Consider the following 21,306-nt stretch of genomic DNA (forward strand, 5'->3'; position numbering starts at 1 on the left):
GTGCCACTCGGAGTTCCTGTTGCCAGATAAGCTTTCTCTGAAGGAGAATAGAGAACCGCAGTGACGCGTCCTAAAACCCGGAAGTAAGTTAGCATTTTTACCACGTCCGGTTCCTTCGATAAAAACCAATGCAATTTCTCCATAGGATTTTGGAAAATAGCTCCAAATAAGGTCTGTGTTTGACACACATTGAAGAGACAGATCACGTTTTGTTCTACGACATTAAATACATCAGTAGTGACCCCGCTGGTGATTTTTGAAGAGTGTACGTGTCTGAAAAACAATGGTTGTTACCAAGTGGCTGAATAGGACTACAGAAGTTGTCCAGGCCGTTTTACGTCATTACACCGAACACGTAAACACTCCCGCTAAGTTTGTTTGCCCTGCTCTGCTTGAAAGCAAGTCCCTGCCTCCTGCAAAGTGTTCAAACAAACACTTCAACTTGTACCATTGACAATCTGTATGTTTGAATATGGATCTTAAGTTGGCGTGACGTTGAAGCAGCGACCCTGCCGTAGTTCCTTTATAGCATAACGTTAGCATTTTGCTTCTTGCGCCTAGATTTATGCTTCGAAAATTATAAAAGTAGGATAGACATGTGGATATTATCCGGCTGAACAAAACGTGATCCGTCTCTTAAATGTGTCTCAACCACAGACCTGATTTCCAGCTGTTTTCCAAAATCCTATGGAGAAATTGCATTGCGTTTTTGACAAAGGAACCGGAAGGAGTTTACATCCGGGTTTTAGGACGCGTCACTGCGGTTCTCTATAAGTACCTCTAAAGAAACTTATCTCACTTGAGAAAAATCTTGTGGGAGTATCTCTTTCTAGCACATCCATTTACTGAAGAGGTGGGAATTGAATCTGCTCCAAGTGGTAGTTCTAACCCCTGCTTCATCTCATGCAGACGACTCACACATGTTTGGTTATCCTTATTAAATATGTTAAATAATAATTAGGGCCGGGACTTTAACGCGTTAATTAAGTTTAATTAATTACACAAAAATGAACGCGTTAAAAAATTAACGCATTTTAATCGCACTTTAATCGCACTTATTTTTGCACAGCGGAACGTTTCTCACTGGATGAGTTTCAGGCGTACCGATTATACTGGAGCACCAACTAACGACAGCATGGGACTTCAAACAACAACACACCACGGTGAACAATAGTCAAACATGAACGAACAAGCTGATGAGACCGCTTTGGTCGGCCCCGTGGATGGGACATTTTGTTTTAAAAAACGGACGGATGGAAGCGTCGATAAGAGCACGGTTGTGTGCAAATTATGCAAAAAAGAATTTGCATATCACCGCAGCACATCAAGCCTAAAGCATCACCTAAATGCAAAGCATGTAGCAGCTAGCGTGGACGTTAGCCCGACTCCGAGTGCAAGGAACCACACCCTGACCCAACCCACACTCAACCAGACGACTGGTTTCAGGGCCAGGATAAGTAAGTCCACGTCTGAGAGAATAACCAACTCCCTGGCTCACTGGATTGCACTCGACTGTCGACCACCTGGAGTAACATCCATGTGGAAATGGCTTCTCACTGTTCTCAGGTCAAATATGTATATTTGATTAAAAATGCGATTAATTTCGATTAATTAATTACAAAGCCTCTAATTAATTAGATTAATTTTTTTAATCGAGTCCCGGCTCTAATAATAATACATAAAGCTGCATCCTAAACCAATGGTCAAGAGTCACAGACACACAAACTTATACATAGAATATTTAGAGTTTGGAGAGTTGATGGTTGAAACAACACATGATGAATACTAAGATGCTGTACTGTTTACTGTGTATATTATGATGGTGTGTGACGACAGAGAGGAACATTCTCTAAACAGAGATTAGCGTTTTGGTTTCTGAACAGACGTGCACTTATCGTTACGACAGCTGCGTTACTGTAAGTGATTTACTGTCAAACTTGATTAAACGGTTTTCCTATATGAGGATACCACTGCTGTGCCATCTGCATTTAGAATAACACACAGTCCATATCTTGAATTTCAGATCCCATCTCGGGGCAAACATGTTCCTTTAGGTTCAAGAAATTACGAAACCAGATACAAACGCAAAAAATAAAGAAAACTGATGCTGAGAAAAACTGCATGGACACAGAAAAATAGAGTGTTCCACAACCAATAGACCTAAAACTATTCAATCTGAAAAAAAGCAACATTCTTGCTTTCTTTCTCCGTCTTTACCACATCACCGAATAACCAGCAGGCATTCTATGTGTAATGGTAAAGCCCTGTATCACTGAGCTCAATGATTGGAATCCATTCCATTGACTCACATTGACTTGAACTGAGAACAAATTAAATTCTCAACGGCAACACAGAGCATATGGCGGTAAGGTATGTAACTGGGGTTTTATGGTTGGATCCATGCAGAGCAGGATATTGAAAATGTTAATAGATGCAATTCAGTGTGGTTAATGGTACTTAGGGAAAGGTTCAGGATAGAGCAAGTGGAGGTTCAAGGTGAGGTTAGAAGGAGACGAATGAAGGCTTATTGAGCACAGCTTTATTTCATGCCCTGAAGAAGACATGCTTTAACAGTAGCCTGACAGTAGGGAGTGGAATAGAGTTAATCATAGGAGCACATGGCTTTGGTAAAGTACATGTTGCCAACACCACGTTGTTTTTAATTGCCTCAAAACATGACTCAACAATTATAATGTTTTGATCATGGGCAACCCTTTAAATGTATGAACAATAAGTCTATAACGATCAGTGCTGTTTGCAGCTTCTTCAATCGCCATGTGGTCACACACATTCCTCGATATAAGTAATAATAAAGTTGATTTAAGAGAATACAACACATGTGATGCACTGTCACTTCTTCTGCCGTATTTCTGTAGGTGTTCTTATCGTCAACAAACCATAGAAAGACCCCTACCAACATCTCTCGATACTTCTGATTTCACTTCCTGTCTGCTCTCGGCTATGAAGACATGTATCTTTAAGGATTAATGGTCAAACATTTATAGGTTTATTCAATAAAAAGTCTCAGTAACGTTCTAGAAGCAGTGGGTTACTGCAGTTTTAAAAAACGTTTCTCTATCAAAATGGAAGACAGCAATTGATCCACATCAATCCACGTGTGTTGCTCTACTGTGTACAAAATAAAATATATATCTGGCTTAATACAAACACACTTCTTGTTAGTCAGATAACTAGGATATACTTTGTGTTGGTCTGCACGATATTTTGTTGTGTCTCGTCAAATGTGTTAGTTATGTTTATGTATTATGTCATTTCATGTTTTTTCACGTCTGGTTATTTAGATAATTTATCTCGAGTCAGTCTCTGTGTTTATTGTCATGTCTCGTTTTCCATTTTCTGTTTTATTTTGTATTTACCTCTTGTCTTTCATTTCAGGCCCTGTTTCTTCCTCCCCTTGTGTGTTTTTCCCGCCTTCATCAGTGTCTGCCCCGCCCCTTTGTCTCGACCTGTTCCCACTCACCTCGTGTTTAAATAGTCCTGTCTCTCCCCAGTCCTGTGTCAGGTCGTCTTGTTTGTTTCTCCGAATGGTCGTGCCACGCCTCAGCTCTGAAAGGATCGCTTTCGCTCATGTCAGGTTTTGTTTCTTTTGTTAAGTTTTGTAGGCTTAAGTTTTTCTTAAGTTCTCTTTTTGTTATGCCTAGTTTTGTCCTCCTTGTGAGCGCCTTCTGTTATTTCCGGTACCTACTCTGTAAGAGGGATTACCTGATCTGTGAAATTAAAATGACATTTTTTTACATTCAAGACTTTGTCTCTGGGTCGTGCGTTTGGGTTCATCCGTTTGTATCGAGGTCGTGACATATTTTTTGACAAAAAGAAAATGTATAAAATATCACCAGTCATAGCCATTGACACTTGTAATGTGATGGATGGATTTGTGGACTTGGACACATGACTCTCACCCTCCCGGATACACAGGCTCAGACAGTATCTAAACCATTATCAAAAAATGAAGAATTCACTGTTTTTCTATCCGAACGGTGCCCTAATATTTATTATAGGCCTAAGCAGTGGTACAGTGAAAGGAGTGTGTACTGTGGACAAAGACAGCTACTTCAAGTTTTAAAAATGAGTTTTTAATAGACTATACTAATAGTCACAATGCAATTACATTTGGAAGGACTTGTGTTGGCCAATCAAATATATCCACATGAATAAAGCATTGTTTTTTTTAATTGTCTACTTAAAGTCGGCTTACATGACTCTATGGTCGTTTTTAGGTTGTGCCCATCCATGCCAGCATGCATTATCAATAACCAGATTTAGAGCCAACAAACTAAATAGTGCTTTTATTCATGTTGGTGTGTTTAATGGAAGATAAAACATCCCACACCCACATCCCAGAATGCTCCAGACGCCTGCTATATAATCATTCACCATTAATGCGTTGAATGAATAGGTACCTGCTGCCACCAACATGATGGCAAACACATTGTTATACACATTATGATGAACAATCAATAATAGAAATTGTCCAACAAAGCTTCAGTAAAAGTGTCTCAGAAAGGACACTTTGGGGAAGATGTATTAAGTATAAATATTGAATATTTTAATGAAGTCTTGGAAAACAGTGAACCCGTCCTTTAAAGATGGTGAAAGACAGAAATAGGCGGCATGACCACATCCCAGATGAATAAATCAGATCTTAAAAGTTATGGCATAAAATGGAAGTCAATTATTTATTTTAAGTGGTAAACACTACGCCCCACATACTCCATCACTTCCATCCAAGCCTGATTGTGATGTGTATGGCAGAATGACTGGGTGGGGAATACTGTGAATGTAAAGGCATGGGTGTTGGCAACCAACCTGACTGATGGTGCTCATGGCCCTCATGTAGCTTTCATTGCGTGAGCGGTATTGGGGTGAGGACAGCAGCGATTTGGGGTCGAGGAGGGTTTTGGGGTCCAGGGTATCCAGGCTTCTATTGATTGAAACCTCACTCACCGCACGAAGGTAACTGTGGCTCCTGATCTGCAGTTTTGGGGAGTGCTCCGTCGAAATCCTGACAGAGGGAAGACAGGGACTTAGAGTTAGACACATAGACACATTTATACATAACAATACTGCATTTGAGTCAGAGAAGTGGTCCCCATCAATGTTACTTAGAAAACCACTATATTCAACCAGGGCTCATTAGGTCAGGGTTTCAGCTACTGAATTCATTCATCGACCACACTAATATAACGTTTCATCTTAGAATTGTTGTTTGCGTGCCTGTGTCCATAGCACCTTTTTTTGAGCGCTAGCATCTTGTTTCTGTTGTTTTCAATGAGAGAGCGCATGCCATCTATTAGCTGCATATTTGTGTAATTTGTGAACTACCGTTTTCATCTTAACTCTCCAAGTGCTTGAAGTTGAAAATATTAAAACATTTGAGAAAAGTGCTGGTGATGTCACTTTAGGAGAAGTTTTTCATAACAAAGACTTAAAGACCACGAACAGATAATACAATCCAAGGGGGCGAAGCTAGTCTGTCATACAACAGCAGTGATACATTAAGATATCAGAGAAACAATAGAAAAAAGAAACACTATAGCATACAGGCTCTAACATGAACATTGATCAGGATGCATTCCAATGACTCATCACTTCCTCTTGTTTCCCACCCCTGATGATCAGTGTTTATATTCCCATATGCAATGTATGACCTCAGAGCCACTCAGTTGGTAGAGCCACACTTAAATACTGCAAGTTAGAAAGTATGTAACCTATGAAAGTTTCAAAATGAAACATAAAGTCTTTGCTGAACCTAACAGACATGATGTCATTATGTTCTTCCTGAATATGTATGACTATCTCCTTGAGTGTCTTAAAGGGAAGCTGTTTATGACTAATGTAAGTGATTTTCTAAATGAACCCAGGTCATTGAAAAAGCAAACTAATATACATATATATATAACGTGTGGGATTTAATCATCAATTTTGCATATTTAGAAATGCTCCCACACACTCTTCAATAATTAGGACTCTGGATTCAGCTGGACAAGCACATTCTGCACACTTTTGACCATAACATTATGGTATGTTCTCTTGAACAATATCAAGATAATGATATGTTACAACATTCTATTATGTGCAGTGGAGAGAGATGGGAGGTTCTCCTAAAGATAAAGGTTGTTTTGGATACGCATGAATTATTTTGATAGAATTTACAGTTAAAATGTGAATTCATGCAACTTCTCAACAATTCTTAAAATATAATAGAACATTGACTTTTCTTTAAAAACAAAAACTTCTGTTCAAAGATGGTGTACAGCGATGTTTGGTATCTAGTAAAAGGCACAATGCACGGTGGCCAACAGATGCGAACGCGTCCAATGATGCCAGTATAAAAACTAAAATGTGTCAAAACACATTCAAATGAAGAAACATCTTCTCCAACTTGACAGTATGTGGTTTACTGAAACCACTGCTCCTAGTACTAGACTCCTGGTACTAGGATGGGTTAAATGCAGAGAACACATGTCACTGTGTGTGCTGTGTGCTCTGCATGTGTGACCATTGAAGAGGGTTTCATCCCTCCCAATATTATTATTATTATAATAAAACGCTGCTAATACAAACACTGCAAGGAGCTCAAAACACAACAGACATGGGGACACTGAAAAGTGACGCACACAGCTGGGACTGGAGCGCTTTGTGAGGTTCGGGGATTATAAAGATGGCCAACTCTTACTGATTAATAATGGGATCGCATCAAGCCCCCAGGAAGTGCGCCGGACTCAGATGAAAATATTCGTGGTGGCCAAACGGCGGTACTGCACATCCGTTTGGTTGCCAGGCCAGGAAACACTTTTTCCCATTGACTTACATGGGGAAAGAGTGGTCTGTAAATCGTTGGATAATCTTTTTTAAACTAAATAAACAACCCAGTATGAACACTTGTATAGCCCTTATTAAAAACATTTGTTCCTCAAGTTGTAAAAATGTGCTAATAACGTTATTCTGAGAGTTATTTCCCTCTGCATTATGAACGCGCATCTAACCCACGGGACCGCGCCGCCCGGCACGTTCATGTTACGTGTTCAGCACTACATGCGTTTATCTTTACCCATGGATGCACAATAACAACGGACCCATATCGCCTTACTGCCAGCCCACGGAGCTGTAAGAATGGATATTGCACATGTTTGCTGTAATTCATCATTTGTAAAATATTATACTACATGGGCTGATTAAATCTTGTACCGTAAATGTTGTATTTAATAAAGTTAATATTACCGACATTAGATTAACGTCCCTGTAGCTTCTTATTGCACTAAAAAGCTTATTGCACTGTGTGTGTGTGTATATATATATATACACACAGTGCAATAATTATTTCATGCTAAATGAAGCTCTGTTGCTTGGATATCACTAGATCCTGTTACAACGTAATATAAGTAGGCCTCCATAACGATTGATGTGTACATTAGCATCATTACTAGCTAGCCGCTAGCTGCTAACTGCCGCCTCGTTAATATCAAATCCATGATAACAACAATCCATTACCATGATGTCATGAACGTGCGGTGCAGAATCCTATGGGTGACGTCACGGACACTACGTCCATTTATATATACAGTCTATGGTCCCGACCAATCAGAGCACACTGTGCTCACAGGAAGGGTGGGGGCTGGAGCTATTGGAGCTACAACGAGCCGTTAAAGGCAGAGAGTGAAATTCAGTGAATACACGTAGTTTACAGAGATGCTGTTTGAAAAACCAATGTGAGTTGCGTTTATCTTTACCCATGGATGCACAATAAGAACGGACCCATATCCTTTACATTAGCATAATTACTAGCTGTTAGGGAAATAATTATCTCAGACTCCTAGATGTGACATACTGGACCAACCTTGACGTCTATTTATGTCCTTTAAGGACACAGGCTGCTTCAGCCAATACTGTTATTGTTCCTGTCCTTTAAGGACACAGGCTGCTTCAGCCAATAATGTTATTGTTCCTGTTCTTTAAGGACATAGGCTGCTTCAGCCAATAATGTTATTGTTCCCATTCTGTGACCGGTCAACACTAGGTCACAGATGGTCTTTGTTGTGGGTGCACTGGGACACTTCCTTCTTTGTTGTTTGTGGACTCCAGGGTATGACATATTCGAGGCCATAAGTGACGGACGCAGGTAACTCAGTGTGCCCAAACTGTCTAGAGCTATCTTATCTAAATATGTTGATTGCTCTCTTTTGAAACCAGTTAAATGGGCTAGCAAGAGAGAGGCGCTCCAGAATTGACGTGACAACCACCCGTGCAGTCAGACCGTGACTGCTGTGATTGTGATGTGAATCCTCCGGCCGTAACTCCAAATAAACCTCCAGTGTTTGACATCAAAAGCTCCTGCTCCACCGTGTCTCCTTCCTGAGTCGGTGACTCCCACTACATTGCTACACAGAAGTTTCCTTTACAATTTGGCGTTGTCGGCAGGATGCCAACAAATCTTCAGAGCTGGTAAGTGTGATTTTCAAATCTAAATTTGGACATTGCCTTACCAGAATCTGTGATTGACGGTATCCTAAAATTACCTGTGAAACTGAGCGGCTGCGTTTCGTTTTGGTTAATGAACATTTGGGGTTAAAAACCCAGGGAACCAGTGTCTGGGGACTCAGTCCTGGCTGATTTCCTCTGTGTGTGCTGCTCAGGACGGAAGTGTCATACAAGCATACACAGCTCATGTTTAGAGAGACCTTAAAGAAGGGCATCAGTGAAGTGGAGCTTCTGTGGGAATTGAAATCAATGTAAAATATTTGTATTGGACAAATCGCCGGATTCTGAGGATTTTAGCGGCCAAACACAGCAGTTGAAAATAAGTAGCCAGAGATATTTACTGCTATCGCCTCTCTGCAAAACACGGCTCCAGCTGCAGCCTTGAGAGTGTGTGTAAAACCTCCCCATGTTTGTGAAGCTGGAGAAGTGCAGGAAAGAGAGGGAGAAAGTCACAGCTTTTGCCTATAGGCTTTAACTCACAACACCGCCGTCTCTATTGCAACGGGACGGTCTCAAAGCACTCGTTGTTCAGGACCGCTTTCTCATGGTTAGACGGGCCAGCACGAGGTGCGTGCATCACCAGATGCGCCACGGCTCCCTAGACATTGAGGAGCAGGTGGCGGTCAGGGGTGCATACATACAATTATAGGCTAATTGATCACAGGTGGGTAGTGGCAAGCAAGCATAGAGCAAACTGTGTTTCATTTTGAAGTGAACTCGATAGCAAGTGTATAGGCTGGTCGTACGGACTACAGTCAACTGGGCTGTCGTTTGGAGAGAAAGGGCAGGGGGGAAAAGTCTGTGGGCTCCGATCGGGGGGGCACAGCGCCACGAGAAACGAGTAGTGGTTGTCGCAAGAGGATAAGCTAGTTATCGCTCTTGGACGGCTTTAAGGCACCGATAAATGACTTGTATACAAGAGTGAGGCGTGAGACAAGGCGCCCCACTGGAGATAATTCCCCACCCCCTCTAAGACCTCTTAATTCGGACTAAATTGAGCTGGGAGAGGTTTGCTGTCTCGCTGGTGTTTATTTGGAGTTCATGTTTTGTTTGTCTGATTGTTTGTATGGTGGTCTATATTGGTTTGTCCCGCCGTCTTGTGAATGTTTTGTAACAACTAATAATGAATCAGTCCATAGCCAGGGTAAAATGAACTAAACTTTAGTTATCCCACCAAAAGTAAATTACTTGAGAAAAAAAAAATATATATAAAGATGTAAAGCAAAATTCTGGTCGTATAAATGTGCTGCAAAATGAAAATAAATAGCAAAAGAGTGTTTGTATGTCCTGCCTCTCAGTGTGCAGAGGAACATGTAAACAAGAAGCACACTGTTCAGGGTGTGCGCTGTAGGTGTAAGAAGAAAAGAAGATTATATTGCTTTAAGAATCCATTCTTAAATGGTATTGCTGGTATGTTAAGATATGTTTGTGACCTTGTATAAACCCTATGCCCCGTCCTGCGCCCCGAGACCCTCAGAGACCTGCCTGAGGAGATCAGGGTTGCAAAATCTGTTTTTGTAGGTCAATGTTGTGTTATTTGTTTCATTAATTGTTGTTGAAACCTTTTGTGCTGTTGCTGCAACATTCTTTATTAAACTGCTTCAAATTATTTCTCGTATCAACCAATTGGTCTCCATAGACATTACTAAAAATTTAAATAGTTGTTAAACTTCTGACAAGTTTTCTGAAACCGAGCTTATGAACAACAGAGTGATGGTCGCTGGTTAAGCCAGGATCAATATATATGTTGAAGTTTTTATTGTGTGCATAATAAAACGTGTTAAATCAATTGAGCAATTCTTTAAAAAGTATAATGTTGCAATCTCTTTAAAATAAGTAATTACAGTTACAAAATAGATGTTGTTTTCCAAAGGCCTCTCTTTCACAGGCCCACACTTTGAATCATGACACTTCCAAGTCCAACAGAGATCAGTATCACTTTGTGTTGCAAGCCAAATCCAGGGGTTCTACTCGAGCCCACTTTTAAATACCATAAAGAAAAGTATTGAACCCAGCTCGAGCTAAATGTCAAATGTATTTAATTAATGTGCAAGTGTTTTGATTTATTTAAAATGTTCCAGTTTAGCTTCCTTCGAGTTTAGTGTAAACAACATATTGGTTCTCATAACATTCTCACTGCTGTGCTGCCCCAAATGTTTTAAACCTTGGGCAGACAAACACACACACACACATACACACACACACACACACACACACACACACACACACACACACACACACACACACACACACACACACACACACACACACACACACACACACACACACACACACACACACATACACACACACACACACACACACACACACACACACACACACACACACACACACACACACACACACACACTTTGGATGAGTTTTCACTTTATCCAAATTGTAAATTGTTGCCTTCTTTAAAGTTATTAGTAATTCAAGATTAATTATTAAATTAAATGTGGTACATAACATAGAATAAATAAAATAACTTTGACTTGATCATTTTGTTCACAACATTAGACCTTGTCCTCTAATCTCTACTAGAATAAGATATGCATGCATGTTGGGTGTTTTAACACTCCTGTAATGTACCTAGTCTCGATATCCTTTCATTACAGAGCTGGGAAGATGGTGTATTGCTTAGATTCTGATCTGTGCAAGTCCAATTTTGACTGACTTTAGTTCTAATGTTAATGTTAATTTGATTTCAACCCATAAGTAATTATTTAGATTAACTCAACATTTCACATGATGGATTAGTGCTCCACATTTCTTCCCCCACTCATTTATTGTGCAATTAGGCCAATGGTAAAGAGAGACATTGATGACCTTGTGTCCCTTTCGTTGGTACGTGGTTCCATTTTGTCTATGGCCTTGGACGGCTTCTACCCTGCTACCGTCCGGCTGAGTGCAGTCACAGAGATGCTATGGCTGCTCTACATGAAATGACATTAATGGTCTGGTCCGAGAAAGGACACCATTCCCTGCTCCCAGAGACAATGCTCCTCAAACTGATACTGTCTCACGTGGGCCACTCCCCCACCAAGCCATGAACTCAAAGCTTGACATCTGCTTTGAACACCTGGAAGCCTCCCGGTCACACCAGCACCAAACCCTTGGGTCAGTCAGATGGGACTAACGGCTTCACTTAGGGCATTTGGTTCAGATACATGACTCTTGTTACCGCAGAGTGGGTTGTTTTTAAGGCTATTCATACTGCTATGCAGAGGATGCCTGTAAGTTGGCAAGCTGTTAAAAGCCCCTACTATTTTTGAAATAGGCCTAATGTCAGGGGCCTCTTAGTTCTACATGTATTCACATTATATGGACCATGTTTGCACCTGGTAAAACTAAAAGCTGCACGGTACGCAGGCTACAATACGACCATTCTGTTCTGCTCTAACGATTCAATTGATAGATTCTGCATCAAAACAATTAGCTTTTATTGTTTCCAATGATAACGTCACCTTAAGTGGAGGAATGCAAACCTGTTTTCAAATGTAAGGTTTTGAATTTGTTTGACATTTCTCAGTAATACCGCCCTCAGACACCCACTATCATTCATGCTATGCCTTCAGTAGTGACTCAGATGTTAGGGGGGATGAAGCTTTTCCTCCCAAATCAGATATGCTTTGTTTTTCAACAAAGGTATACATTTCCTGCTTAATATATGTTTCTCACAATTGTTTTTTTGTTGCAAACTGCACACAGGTGATACTGAGTCTTCTCGAGTAATATATTATAAATTACACCATGCTTAAATAGACTACTAAGTTATTATTTCATATGTGACATATGTAAGAAAAGGGAGGGAAGAGTCAATTATATTGAGTAATTGATTTTATATTGGAACATTTATTTCTCAAACCTGTTTTATGGAAGAGGAGAACATATATATTTCTGATAAACTAATATTTTATCAAATGGTGAATTAATATAACATTTAGAATCATTGAGAAGGGGTGATATCCACAGGGACTAGCTCACCTTTAAATTAAAATAACATGTCTCTGCTTTGGACTGATGAGTATATGATTCTTGCAAGTTAAATGACTAACACAAACCTTACATGTATGCATGTGCATGTGTCGGGAAGGCTCCCAAATAATTCTGAGGGGCCTATCCTATTTTTGTAATTGAATGATAATGTGCTAATCCATTACTTTGAGGTGTCTGCACTCAGGAAAACATCCCTATCAAGTGTTAACCCAATAACTAGGACAGCTCTGAAGGTCAAGGGTCAGAGAGAGAGGGTCACACTCTCCGGCTGCAGAGGGCACCCCCAGCCACGGGCAAGGAGGCACGAGGTCGATCGAGATGAGAGGATTCTAATCGTCAACTATCTGAGGAGACGGGATGCTTCTTCACCATTCTGCTCGGTGGGCTCAGGCAGACAACCCTGCAGGACGAGCGAGGACTTCAGAGGCTTCATACAAGGTTCCTTGTTTCTTGGAGCAGTTTGATGTCTTCCTAACCTCTCCCATCACGGGGGGAGAGCTGGATGCGCCACTTGGAATACGCAGTTTTGTCTGGCACTACTCTCAAGCAGCAGAAGGAATGCAGGCGGATGAGCCTCCGTTTCACTGGGGGGATCAACTACAGTGCTCACTGATGAGCCACACAAAAGCAGAGCAATTGGGGGGTTTAAATATGGCGCTCTGACGACGAAGAGTTTGAGCCAATCAGCACCTCAGTGCTAATCTACAGTATCAGGATGCCTTTACACACCAGACACTCGTTGTCATAAAGAGAGGAGGAGAACGAGTCAGAAAGACTGAAGGACGTTCTTCCAGCTCCCGTACAAAGATGAACTTTGAATTGATTTTATATCTTGGATGTTTACAGATGTACAATTAATGACTGTCTTTATATTTCCAATGACCAGACATGTGTTGAATAGTGGTGATTAATATATTTTGCCGGATCAGATTACACTTTCGCACTAAACTAAATTAATTAATTAATATTTTCAGATTGAATAATAAGATATTTCTACTATTATCACAGATAATGTTAATATCCTTAATCGTCCAGCAATCAGGCTTAACAACACTACTCTTTAAAGTATTATCCATGCACAGAAAGACCTACAATGATGTTTCAAGTACTGGATTGATTTCAGTTTTGGCCCAAAACAAATATTTATAATATTTCATATAACAATTATGTAGCATATTTGATCCTCAAATTAGAGAAGTATAATTTAAAGAATGAAATTAACTAATGATAAATGATAAAATATATTAGTTTAAAACAAATATTTAGCTATTGTGCACCTGTGTTTTATGTGTGTTCATTATTATGCTTTTGACAAAAGATGATCAAACACTGATGAGAGATGATTTTCCCTATTATGATTGGCTGTATCAATCATTGTGATTGAATGTTTCAATCTTATTCTACTTTGTGATGTAATTAATGTAAGGTGAGACCACACTCGAATCTGGAGACGCCTATTGAGTTAATTATTGACCACATTATTATTAGACTAATGTTTTAGGTTATCATAAATGATAAAAAGAGAGGAACTGTTAGGGAAATAATTATCTCAGACTCCTAGATGTGACATACTGGACCAACCTTGACGTCTATTTATGTCCTTTAAGGACACAGGCTGCTTCAGCCAATAATGTTATTGTTCCTGTCCTTTAAGGACACAGGCTGCTTCAGCCAATAATGTTATTGTTCCTGTCCTTTAAGGACACAGGCTGCTTCAGCCAATAATGTTATTGTTCCCATTCTGTGACCGGCCAATACTAGGTCACAGATGGTTTTTGTTGTGGGTGCACTGGGACACTTCCTTCTTTGTTGTTTGTGGACTCCAGGGTATGACATATTCGAGGCCATAAGTGACGGACGCAGGTAACTCAGTGTGCCCAAACTGTCTAGAGCTATCTTATCAAAACATGTTGATTGCTCTCTTTTGAAACCAGTTAAATGGGCTAGCAAGAGAGAGGCGCTCCAGAATTGACGTGGCAACCACCCGTGCAGTCAGACCGTGACTGCTGTGATTGTGATGTGAATCTCTCCGGCCGTAACTCCAAATAAACCATCAGTGTTTGACATCAAAAGCTCCTGCTCCACCGTGTCTCCTTCCTGAGTCGGTGACTCCCACTGCTTTGCTACACAGAAGTTTCCATTACACTAGCTAGCCGCTAGCTGCTAACTGCCGCCTCATTAATATCAAATCCATCATAATAACAATCCATTACCATGCTGTCATGAACGCGCGGTGCTGTTATGTGTACGCAAATTGACGTGCTTGATGTGAACGAGCATGTTGGTTAAAGTTGCGCATGCGCTATGAGTGCACATACGGGTACTTCTCAGGCATGCCGGGTAATCTGTGACGTTTCACTCTCTCAAAAGTTGGGCCATTTTATCATCATGCGCTAATGAGCAGCTCTCATAGGAATGAATGAGGCCCCGCCTCCCACGCTGTATCCAGTTCTTATTATACATCCATGGATCGCATGAGTCCTTCTGATAAATCTAAGTTAGCTAGGTAAGCTAGCCCCAAATGTCAACAAGCACTCCGGTCCCAGCTGTGTGCGTCACTTTTTAGAGTCCCCTGGTTTCCGTTGTGTTCGGGGCTTAAGTTCTTGCTCAAGTCCTCAAGTTGGTGAATTGTTCTAGATGCTGCGCATATGTTTTCAAGTTCATGAAGATGTTTCCTAATTAGCATGTGTTTTGGCACATTAAGTATTTTCTATATTGACATTGCTTTTCAACCTTTTTTCCGAAAATGATCTGAAGCACAATGAAGTAAACATTTTTTATTTAAGATGGCAAATGCCAAATAATTGAGCTGAAGGTGCAAGGAAGCAAAGAACCAAAGTGTTTTGAACACATAAATAACTCTGGTCATAGAGAATGAGGACTGTTTCCGTCCAGGTTTAGTTGTATGTGTGTTGATTTAAGAAAACCCGTGTGTGTGTGTGTGTGTGTGTGTGTGTGTGTGTGTGTGTGTGTGTGTGTGCGCGTGCATGCGTGCGTGCGTGCGTGCGTGCATGCATGCGTGCGTGTGTGTGTTTGACAGAGTGAGAGGAGACGACAGAAGAAGCCGAGCGGTCGTCCCTTGACTGCTCTCTGTAATTACTCTCACTATTTAGAGAGCTGTGAAAGCTTAATTAAGCAAAGGTGATATTCTGCTTCCTGCTGTAGATCACACTGCAGATTACTCCTCTCTCTGGGGATGATTTACCCTCTCTCACTCACACACACACACACACACACACACACACACACACACACACACACACACACATTTTAGCAGCTCTTTATATATATATATCTATATATATATATAAATAAATAGTATGTATACTGTATAGGCTTTTAATTCACCAAAGGCCAAATATAATTAGAATCCTCATTTTTTACTTCACAATAACCATACAAATAAAACGGTTAACGTAACGTTTTTTAACCATTACGTGTTAATAATATCTTCTCCATATTTGTAATCTTTCAATCATTTATCAAATGCTTCCTTATATACAGTGTATCGGTTAAAAGTAAACCGATACAGTAAATGTTTTTCTCTTTTTGGTCCACATAGCAAACTCTAGTGGTAATATTGACACACAAATAAAATGAAATGCAAATCAGGCTTTCTGTCCAGGCCAAAGTTGTTTTTACTACAGGATGAGGATAACTCCATGTAGCCTTCCTTACTGACTTTTGGTGATACTGTTTACAGGTGGGCCTCTCCTGAACAGGGGCGGCGCCAGGGGGGAGCTAGGGGGTGCTGAAGCACCCCCTAAGCACCCCCAAGAAATATGTTTGTTTTTTTGCCCCCCGAAAATTATTATTATTATTTTTATTCAATAAAATTAGAAATATTATTGATTACATCAATGCATATGTGAAACAAACACATTTTTGACCAAAAACATAAAGCCAACACAGGTGATATGATTAGGCCAATGGCCAGCACCCATTCGATTTTTTACCTACCCATAGGCTAAATTACTTTGTGACACTAGAGTGACTTCCTGTTAGCTAGAGCGCCAAATGATTTGCTAACAGCAAAGTGAAAAATGTATCGTTTTTAGTCCTTAAATGTCCACGTGTGGACACTCAATCAAAATCACCTGAAAGCGGGGGGACGTAATAGGCCTCGTGAGTACAAGTAGTACGTGAGTACAAGTAGCTTACTTCTGGGTCTCTGTGTTTCATTCAAGCTCTGCTCTCTGTGTGTGTGTGTGTGTGTGTGTGTGTGTGTGTGTGTGTGTGTGTGTGTGTGTGTGTGTGTGTGTGTGTGTGTGTGTGTGTGTGTGTGTGTGTGTGTGTGTGTGTGTGTGTGTGTGTGTGTGTGTGTGTGTGTGTGTGTGTGTGTGTGTGTGTGTGTGTGTGTGTGTGTGTGTGTGTGTGTGTGTGTGTGTGTGTGTGTGTGTGTGTGTGTGTGTGTGTGTGTGTGGAGTGATTTGTAAAATGTCTATAAAGAAATAGAAAATCTGTTGACAGTTCCGTTTCATATGGGTGTTGAGAGATGTATCCATAGATCTCTTAATGTTGCTCTCAAAATGCACCAGATTGATGCTTTTAACTTCAATATTTAAAAAAAATATTCCCGGGCGAGCATGCCCCCGGACCCCCCTAGAGGAGGTGAGGACCCTCCTAGTGGAGGTGAGGTCCGCTCCCCACTTGTAAAAATAGTACTTTACCCCTGCCTATATGCCGTGAGCTAATTATCGAGCCTTCATTGTAACAGTCGCGCGTGCACTGTGTGTGCGTGTGGGGAGTGTTGCAGTAGAACATTCAACTGTAGCGCTGATGCATTAATGGGAAACCCTACATGTTTGAGCACCCTCTATGAAACGTCAAGCTACCCCACAGCACCCACTAGAGAAAATCTCTGGCGCCTGCCACTGCTCCTGAAGCTGCTCCTCTGTCAAACCTGACCTCCTGACATTAACATTAGAACATTTCAGGTATATTTCCTACCAGTGTGCGAACTATACCATGGTCTCCGGGGGAGCCGGGATTGGTGGGGGGCTAAATGCTGATCCGTGCATTAATAGCAACAGCACAGACAGCCTATTATAAAGAGAACATCTGTTGCACACGGGGTGGTGCCACAGGTCTACATTTACATGAAACGTCCCCATGGATCATATTCATGTCAACAGATTTCCCGAGCATGTATGGGCTACGCAAACTTCAATCAACTTGATAATAAATAATCCACGGACCACCAATGTAACGTTTGACTGTTTAATTAAATCAACTTAAAATGACTCAAAAACAGGCTACATTGTTTCACATGGGCTATAGTCTATTATGGCTGTAGCCTACACAGAGCCGAACACACGCGATAAGAGCAGCCAGCGGCACCAACCATGAACAATATTAATATTAATAATACAGCTATAGCACAACACAACCCTCTCACTGCCTGGAGAGACGCGACGCCACACACACACACACACACACACACACAACACAACGATGCACATAGCCCTTCTCTCATAAGTAGGCCTATCACAGCAATCCATAGGCCTACAACACAAGTAAAAGCGGGCCTTACCTAACACAAAAGCGACCACAGCTGCCTGGGCTCAGCTGCTTTTGCTCTAGGTCCACTAGCCCATGATGTGGACAGACGATGACCCGATTTAAGCCAAGATGTGATGAAAAGCGTTGGATCGAATCTCTCCAGTGGAGGTCCATTAAGGTCCACAAAAAGTAGTGATGAGATGCTGGCTTCACGCAGTCTATTGCGAGTCTTACTGTCAGTGTCATTCACAGCTGAAAAGCCCCTCTCGCACTCCGATGAAGTGGGCAGGTATGTTCTGCTTGCTATGGACAGTTTCTCCAGCGTTTTGCCTGGTGCAGGTGCAGCATCTTGTGACTTCCAGTCGCGAAGCTCCTGCACTGCTTCACGGGCAGATTCACCGAGTGCTTTCGCAAGGGCCCGTATTTCTTTTTCCCCATAAAGTATAAGTGCGTTGCGGTCCTGTGGCCAAAAGCGCTTGTTGAGGGGTTTGAGCATATTAACGAGATCTGACTCTGGCATTCGCTGGTCGATCACAGACTGATAGAACTGACCCCTTTTAATCTATGCATTCCTCTGCCTTCTGTGCTGATTTACCTCCACACTCTTTCATAGCAGAAAGTACATCGATGCACTGCTGAATCTGACAATTAGCTTTGACTATATATCTATGTCCCTTTGCTGCAACCTTAGTGACAGGGCCTGCAGCTCACGAAGCATGTCTTTCATGCAAGCCAGATCGGCTACAAATCCAGCGTTTGAGAGTTGTTTATGGAGCCCAAGGAATTTCTTCCTTTCAGTATCCTCACTTGGGACTTTAAAGTGGCTTGCTAAAGCAGGGTAGTTGTTCCAGACGGCTTTAACAGTTCTAAAACTTCTTGACACCCACCTGATGGTAAAAATCTGCCCGATTTTTAAAAGCTGCATATTCAACTCCGCTGTTGCCTCCTCCAGGAGTCTCACATTCTTTGCGGACTGATTGTACAAAGTGTACAACTTTGAAACGAAAATCTCGAAGTGGTTACATCCAGCAACAAGTTTTAGAGAGTCATGGACTGCCAATTCTAGCCGGTGGCAAAGACAATGTATAGACTGGATTTTGGGGAAGTCCTGTTTTAGCCGAGCAATGACCCCACTGTTTTTGCCAGTGAGGACAGACGCGCCGTCAGTGGCTATGCTGATGAGATTGATAAACAAAAACTCGTCATCAAAACCTGCGTCACGTAGAGCCTCTCTCAGGCTGTTGTAGATGGACTCGGCGTCTGTGCCCTGGGCTAACCCCTTGAGGTCTAAAAAGACATTATCCACATCTCCCTTCCCTGTCACGTCACATCTCACATATAAAATCATATATGCACGTCCGTGCACAGTGCTCTCATCGATAGTGATGCTTATTTTTGACTGGGCCTTTTTAACATTAGAAACTTTTTCTGCATTTCGAGTGCAATGTGGCCAATAATCTCAGCACAGGATTTGTCGGATCTGTGTACAGCGCCTACCTTTGCCCCATTGATCTCTTGGAGCTGCATGACAGGTGGGAGTTTTTTAAATGCCATCCTTTACTTTCTCGGTTCTGTTGTAGTAGCAGTCACAACGTACGATGTGCTACCACCAGCTACATTCGGTTGGTCTTCTTGATCAGGTTGTTTGGCCGTCTTTTTAAAGAAATTGCCCAAGGTAAGTTGTTTTTTTCTTTTCGACATGTCAGCAGCAGCAACAATGCCTGGTAAACATGCAGTGCTAACTAAACAAGCTTGTGAGTGAGTGGGTAGTGGGTGGAGCTGCGGGCAGCGTGCAAGCAGGCGACACTTTTTTCATGAATCATAAACTCTAAATATAATTTTATTTCACTTATTTTACACCTTTCAAAAAAAAAAACATGCCCAAAATGGAATTTATTTGGTCATCATATCAGTATTTTAGAGAGCTCCCCCCAAATTTCACAAACCATGTTCCCAGGGGAGCTCATGTCACCACTAGGGGAGCTATAGCTCCCCCTGCTCCCCTCCAGTTCGCACCCTGTTTCTTATCGACTAAAGACAGAGGTTTTTAATTTAACAATCGTAATCTGGCACAAATTGCCTTCTATCAGCACCAAAGCTGACAAACCTGTCCTATACGGCCGTGGAGCCTTCTGCATCTGCAAGCTTTCACTTTAGAGAACTATCTCTTTAGATGATTTTAAACTAAAAGTCGGTGATCACTATTAGCTGCAGTTGCTGCAACTATCCAACTATTATAAATAATATAATATAAAATATGTAAATCTGTCTAGGCTGGCACTTTAGAGGTTTCACGGCCCGTCTACACTACAGCGTCGACAGCGTCGAAAGCTCCAAGCTGCTCCAAGCTGCCCATTCACTTTCAATGGGGTGACGTCACGTAGCCGCGCTTTTTCGCCGAACTGAATTGTGGGTAGCAGAGCGAGGCGTCTCAGGCGACGTTGAACAATGTTCAACTTCTGGTCGCCTGGACGCCGGAGTAGCCAGCGCCAGCCAATCAAATCCCGTTTCCCAAAATCTGACAGCTGAAGCGCTAGCCAATCAAACCGCGTCTAAGCTGGGAGAGATATCCCGCCGTTCATTTCTATATTTCAAAAAAAGTCGGAGGAGAAACTAACTATCGCCGTAGCGAATCACCCGGTTTTGTATGACCAGACCCTCTTCACCTCCCGGGATACAAACCGGAGGAACCAGGCATGGAGGGAGGTGGCAGAGACAGTGGGGGAAACTGGTAGGTTTTCGCCTGTTTGGGGAGTTTATATATATATTGCTCGCATAAAATCCCCGGGGGTTTTTGCTTTGTATGTCGGGGGCGGGAGATTCATGTGATTGGTTGTTGGCCGTGTTGCTTGAATAAAATCCCCAAGCTCCAGACACGCCCAGCTCCAAGCTATTTTTGGAGCTGTAGTGTGGACGCTCCGTAAGTCTTAATGTGACTACAAATGAAGGCCCCATCCACACGGAGACGATTTCAGTTGTATCCGCTAAAGTTCTTTATCATATAGACCAGCGGTTTTCAAAGTGTGAGGCGCGCCTCCCTTGGGGGGCGCCAGAGCACTTCAAGGGAGGTGCAGCGTGAGAAAAAAATAACGAGAAACAGTGAAATCTAGCTGGTTAATTTCAGCTAACTTTATGCGAGTGGCAACAAGCAGTGTGCGAAAAAGCACACGTCCGATCGTCCGGACGTTATTTATAATATCGGACAAATACATCTTTCCATTGACATGTCCAATGGACAAGTGACGTTTTTCGCCCATAAATGTTAGTTTCGGTTCTGCTTGTCGATTCCTAAGGAAATGCATCTCG

The 21,306-nt window shown here is 41.7% G+C and overlaps 1 protein-coding gene across 4 annotated transcripts in view; it reads right to left on the minus strand.

The window, feature by feature from the left end:
* LOC117462483 (disks large-associated protein 1-like) overlaps nucleotides 1–21,306 on the minus strand; it is a 287,620-nt gene that overhangs the window by 129,240 nt on the left and 137,074 nt on the right. For all 4 annotated transcript variants that reach the window (XM_071206261.1, XM_071206263.1, XM_071206262.1 and 1 more), the window contains one exon: nucleotides 4,828–5,023. In XM_071206261.1, the coding sequence (XP_071062362.1) occupies nucleotides 4,828–5,023 (196 nt within the window). The remainder of the gene's footprint in view (nucleotides 1–4,827; nucleotides 5,024–21,306) is intronic.

Source organism: Pseudochaenichthys georgianus, chromosome 17, assembly GCF_902827115.2.
Source record: "Pseudochaenichthys georgianus chromosome 17, fPseGeo1.2, whole genome shotgun sequence".
Taxonomy (NCBI): Eukaryota; Metazoa; Chordata; class Actinopteri; order Perciformes; family Channichthyidae; genus Pseudochaenichthys; species Pseudochaenichthys georgianus.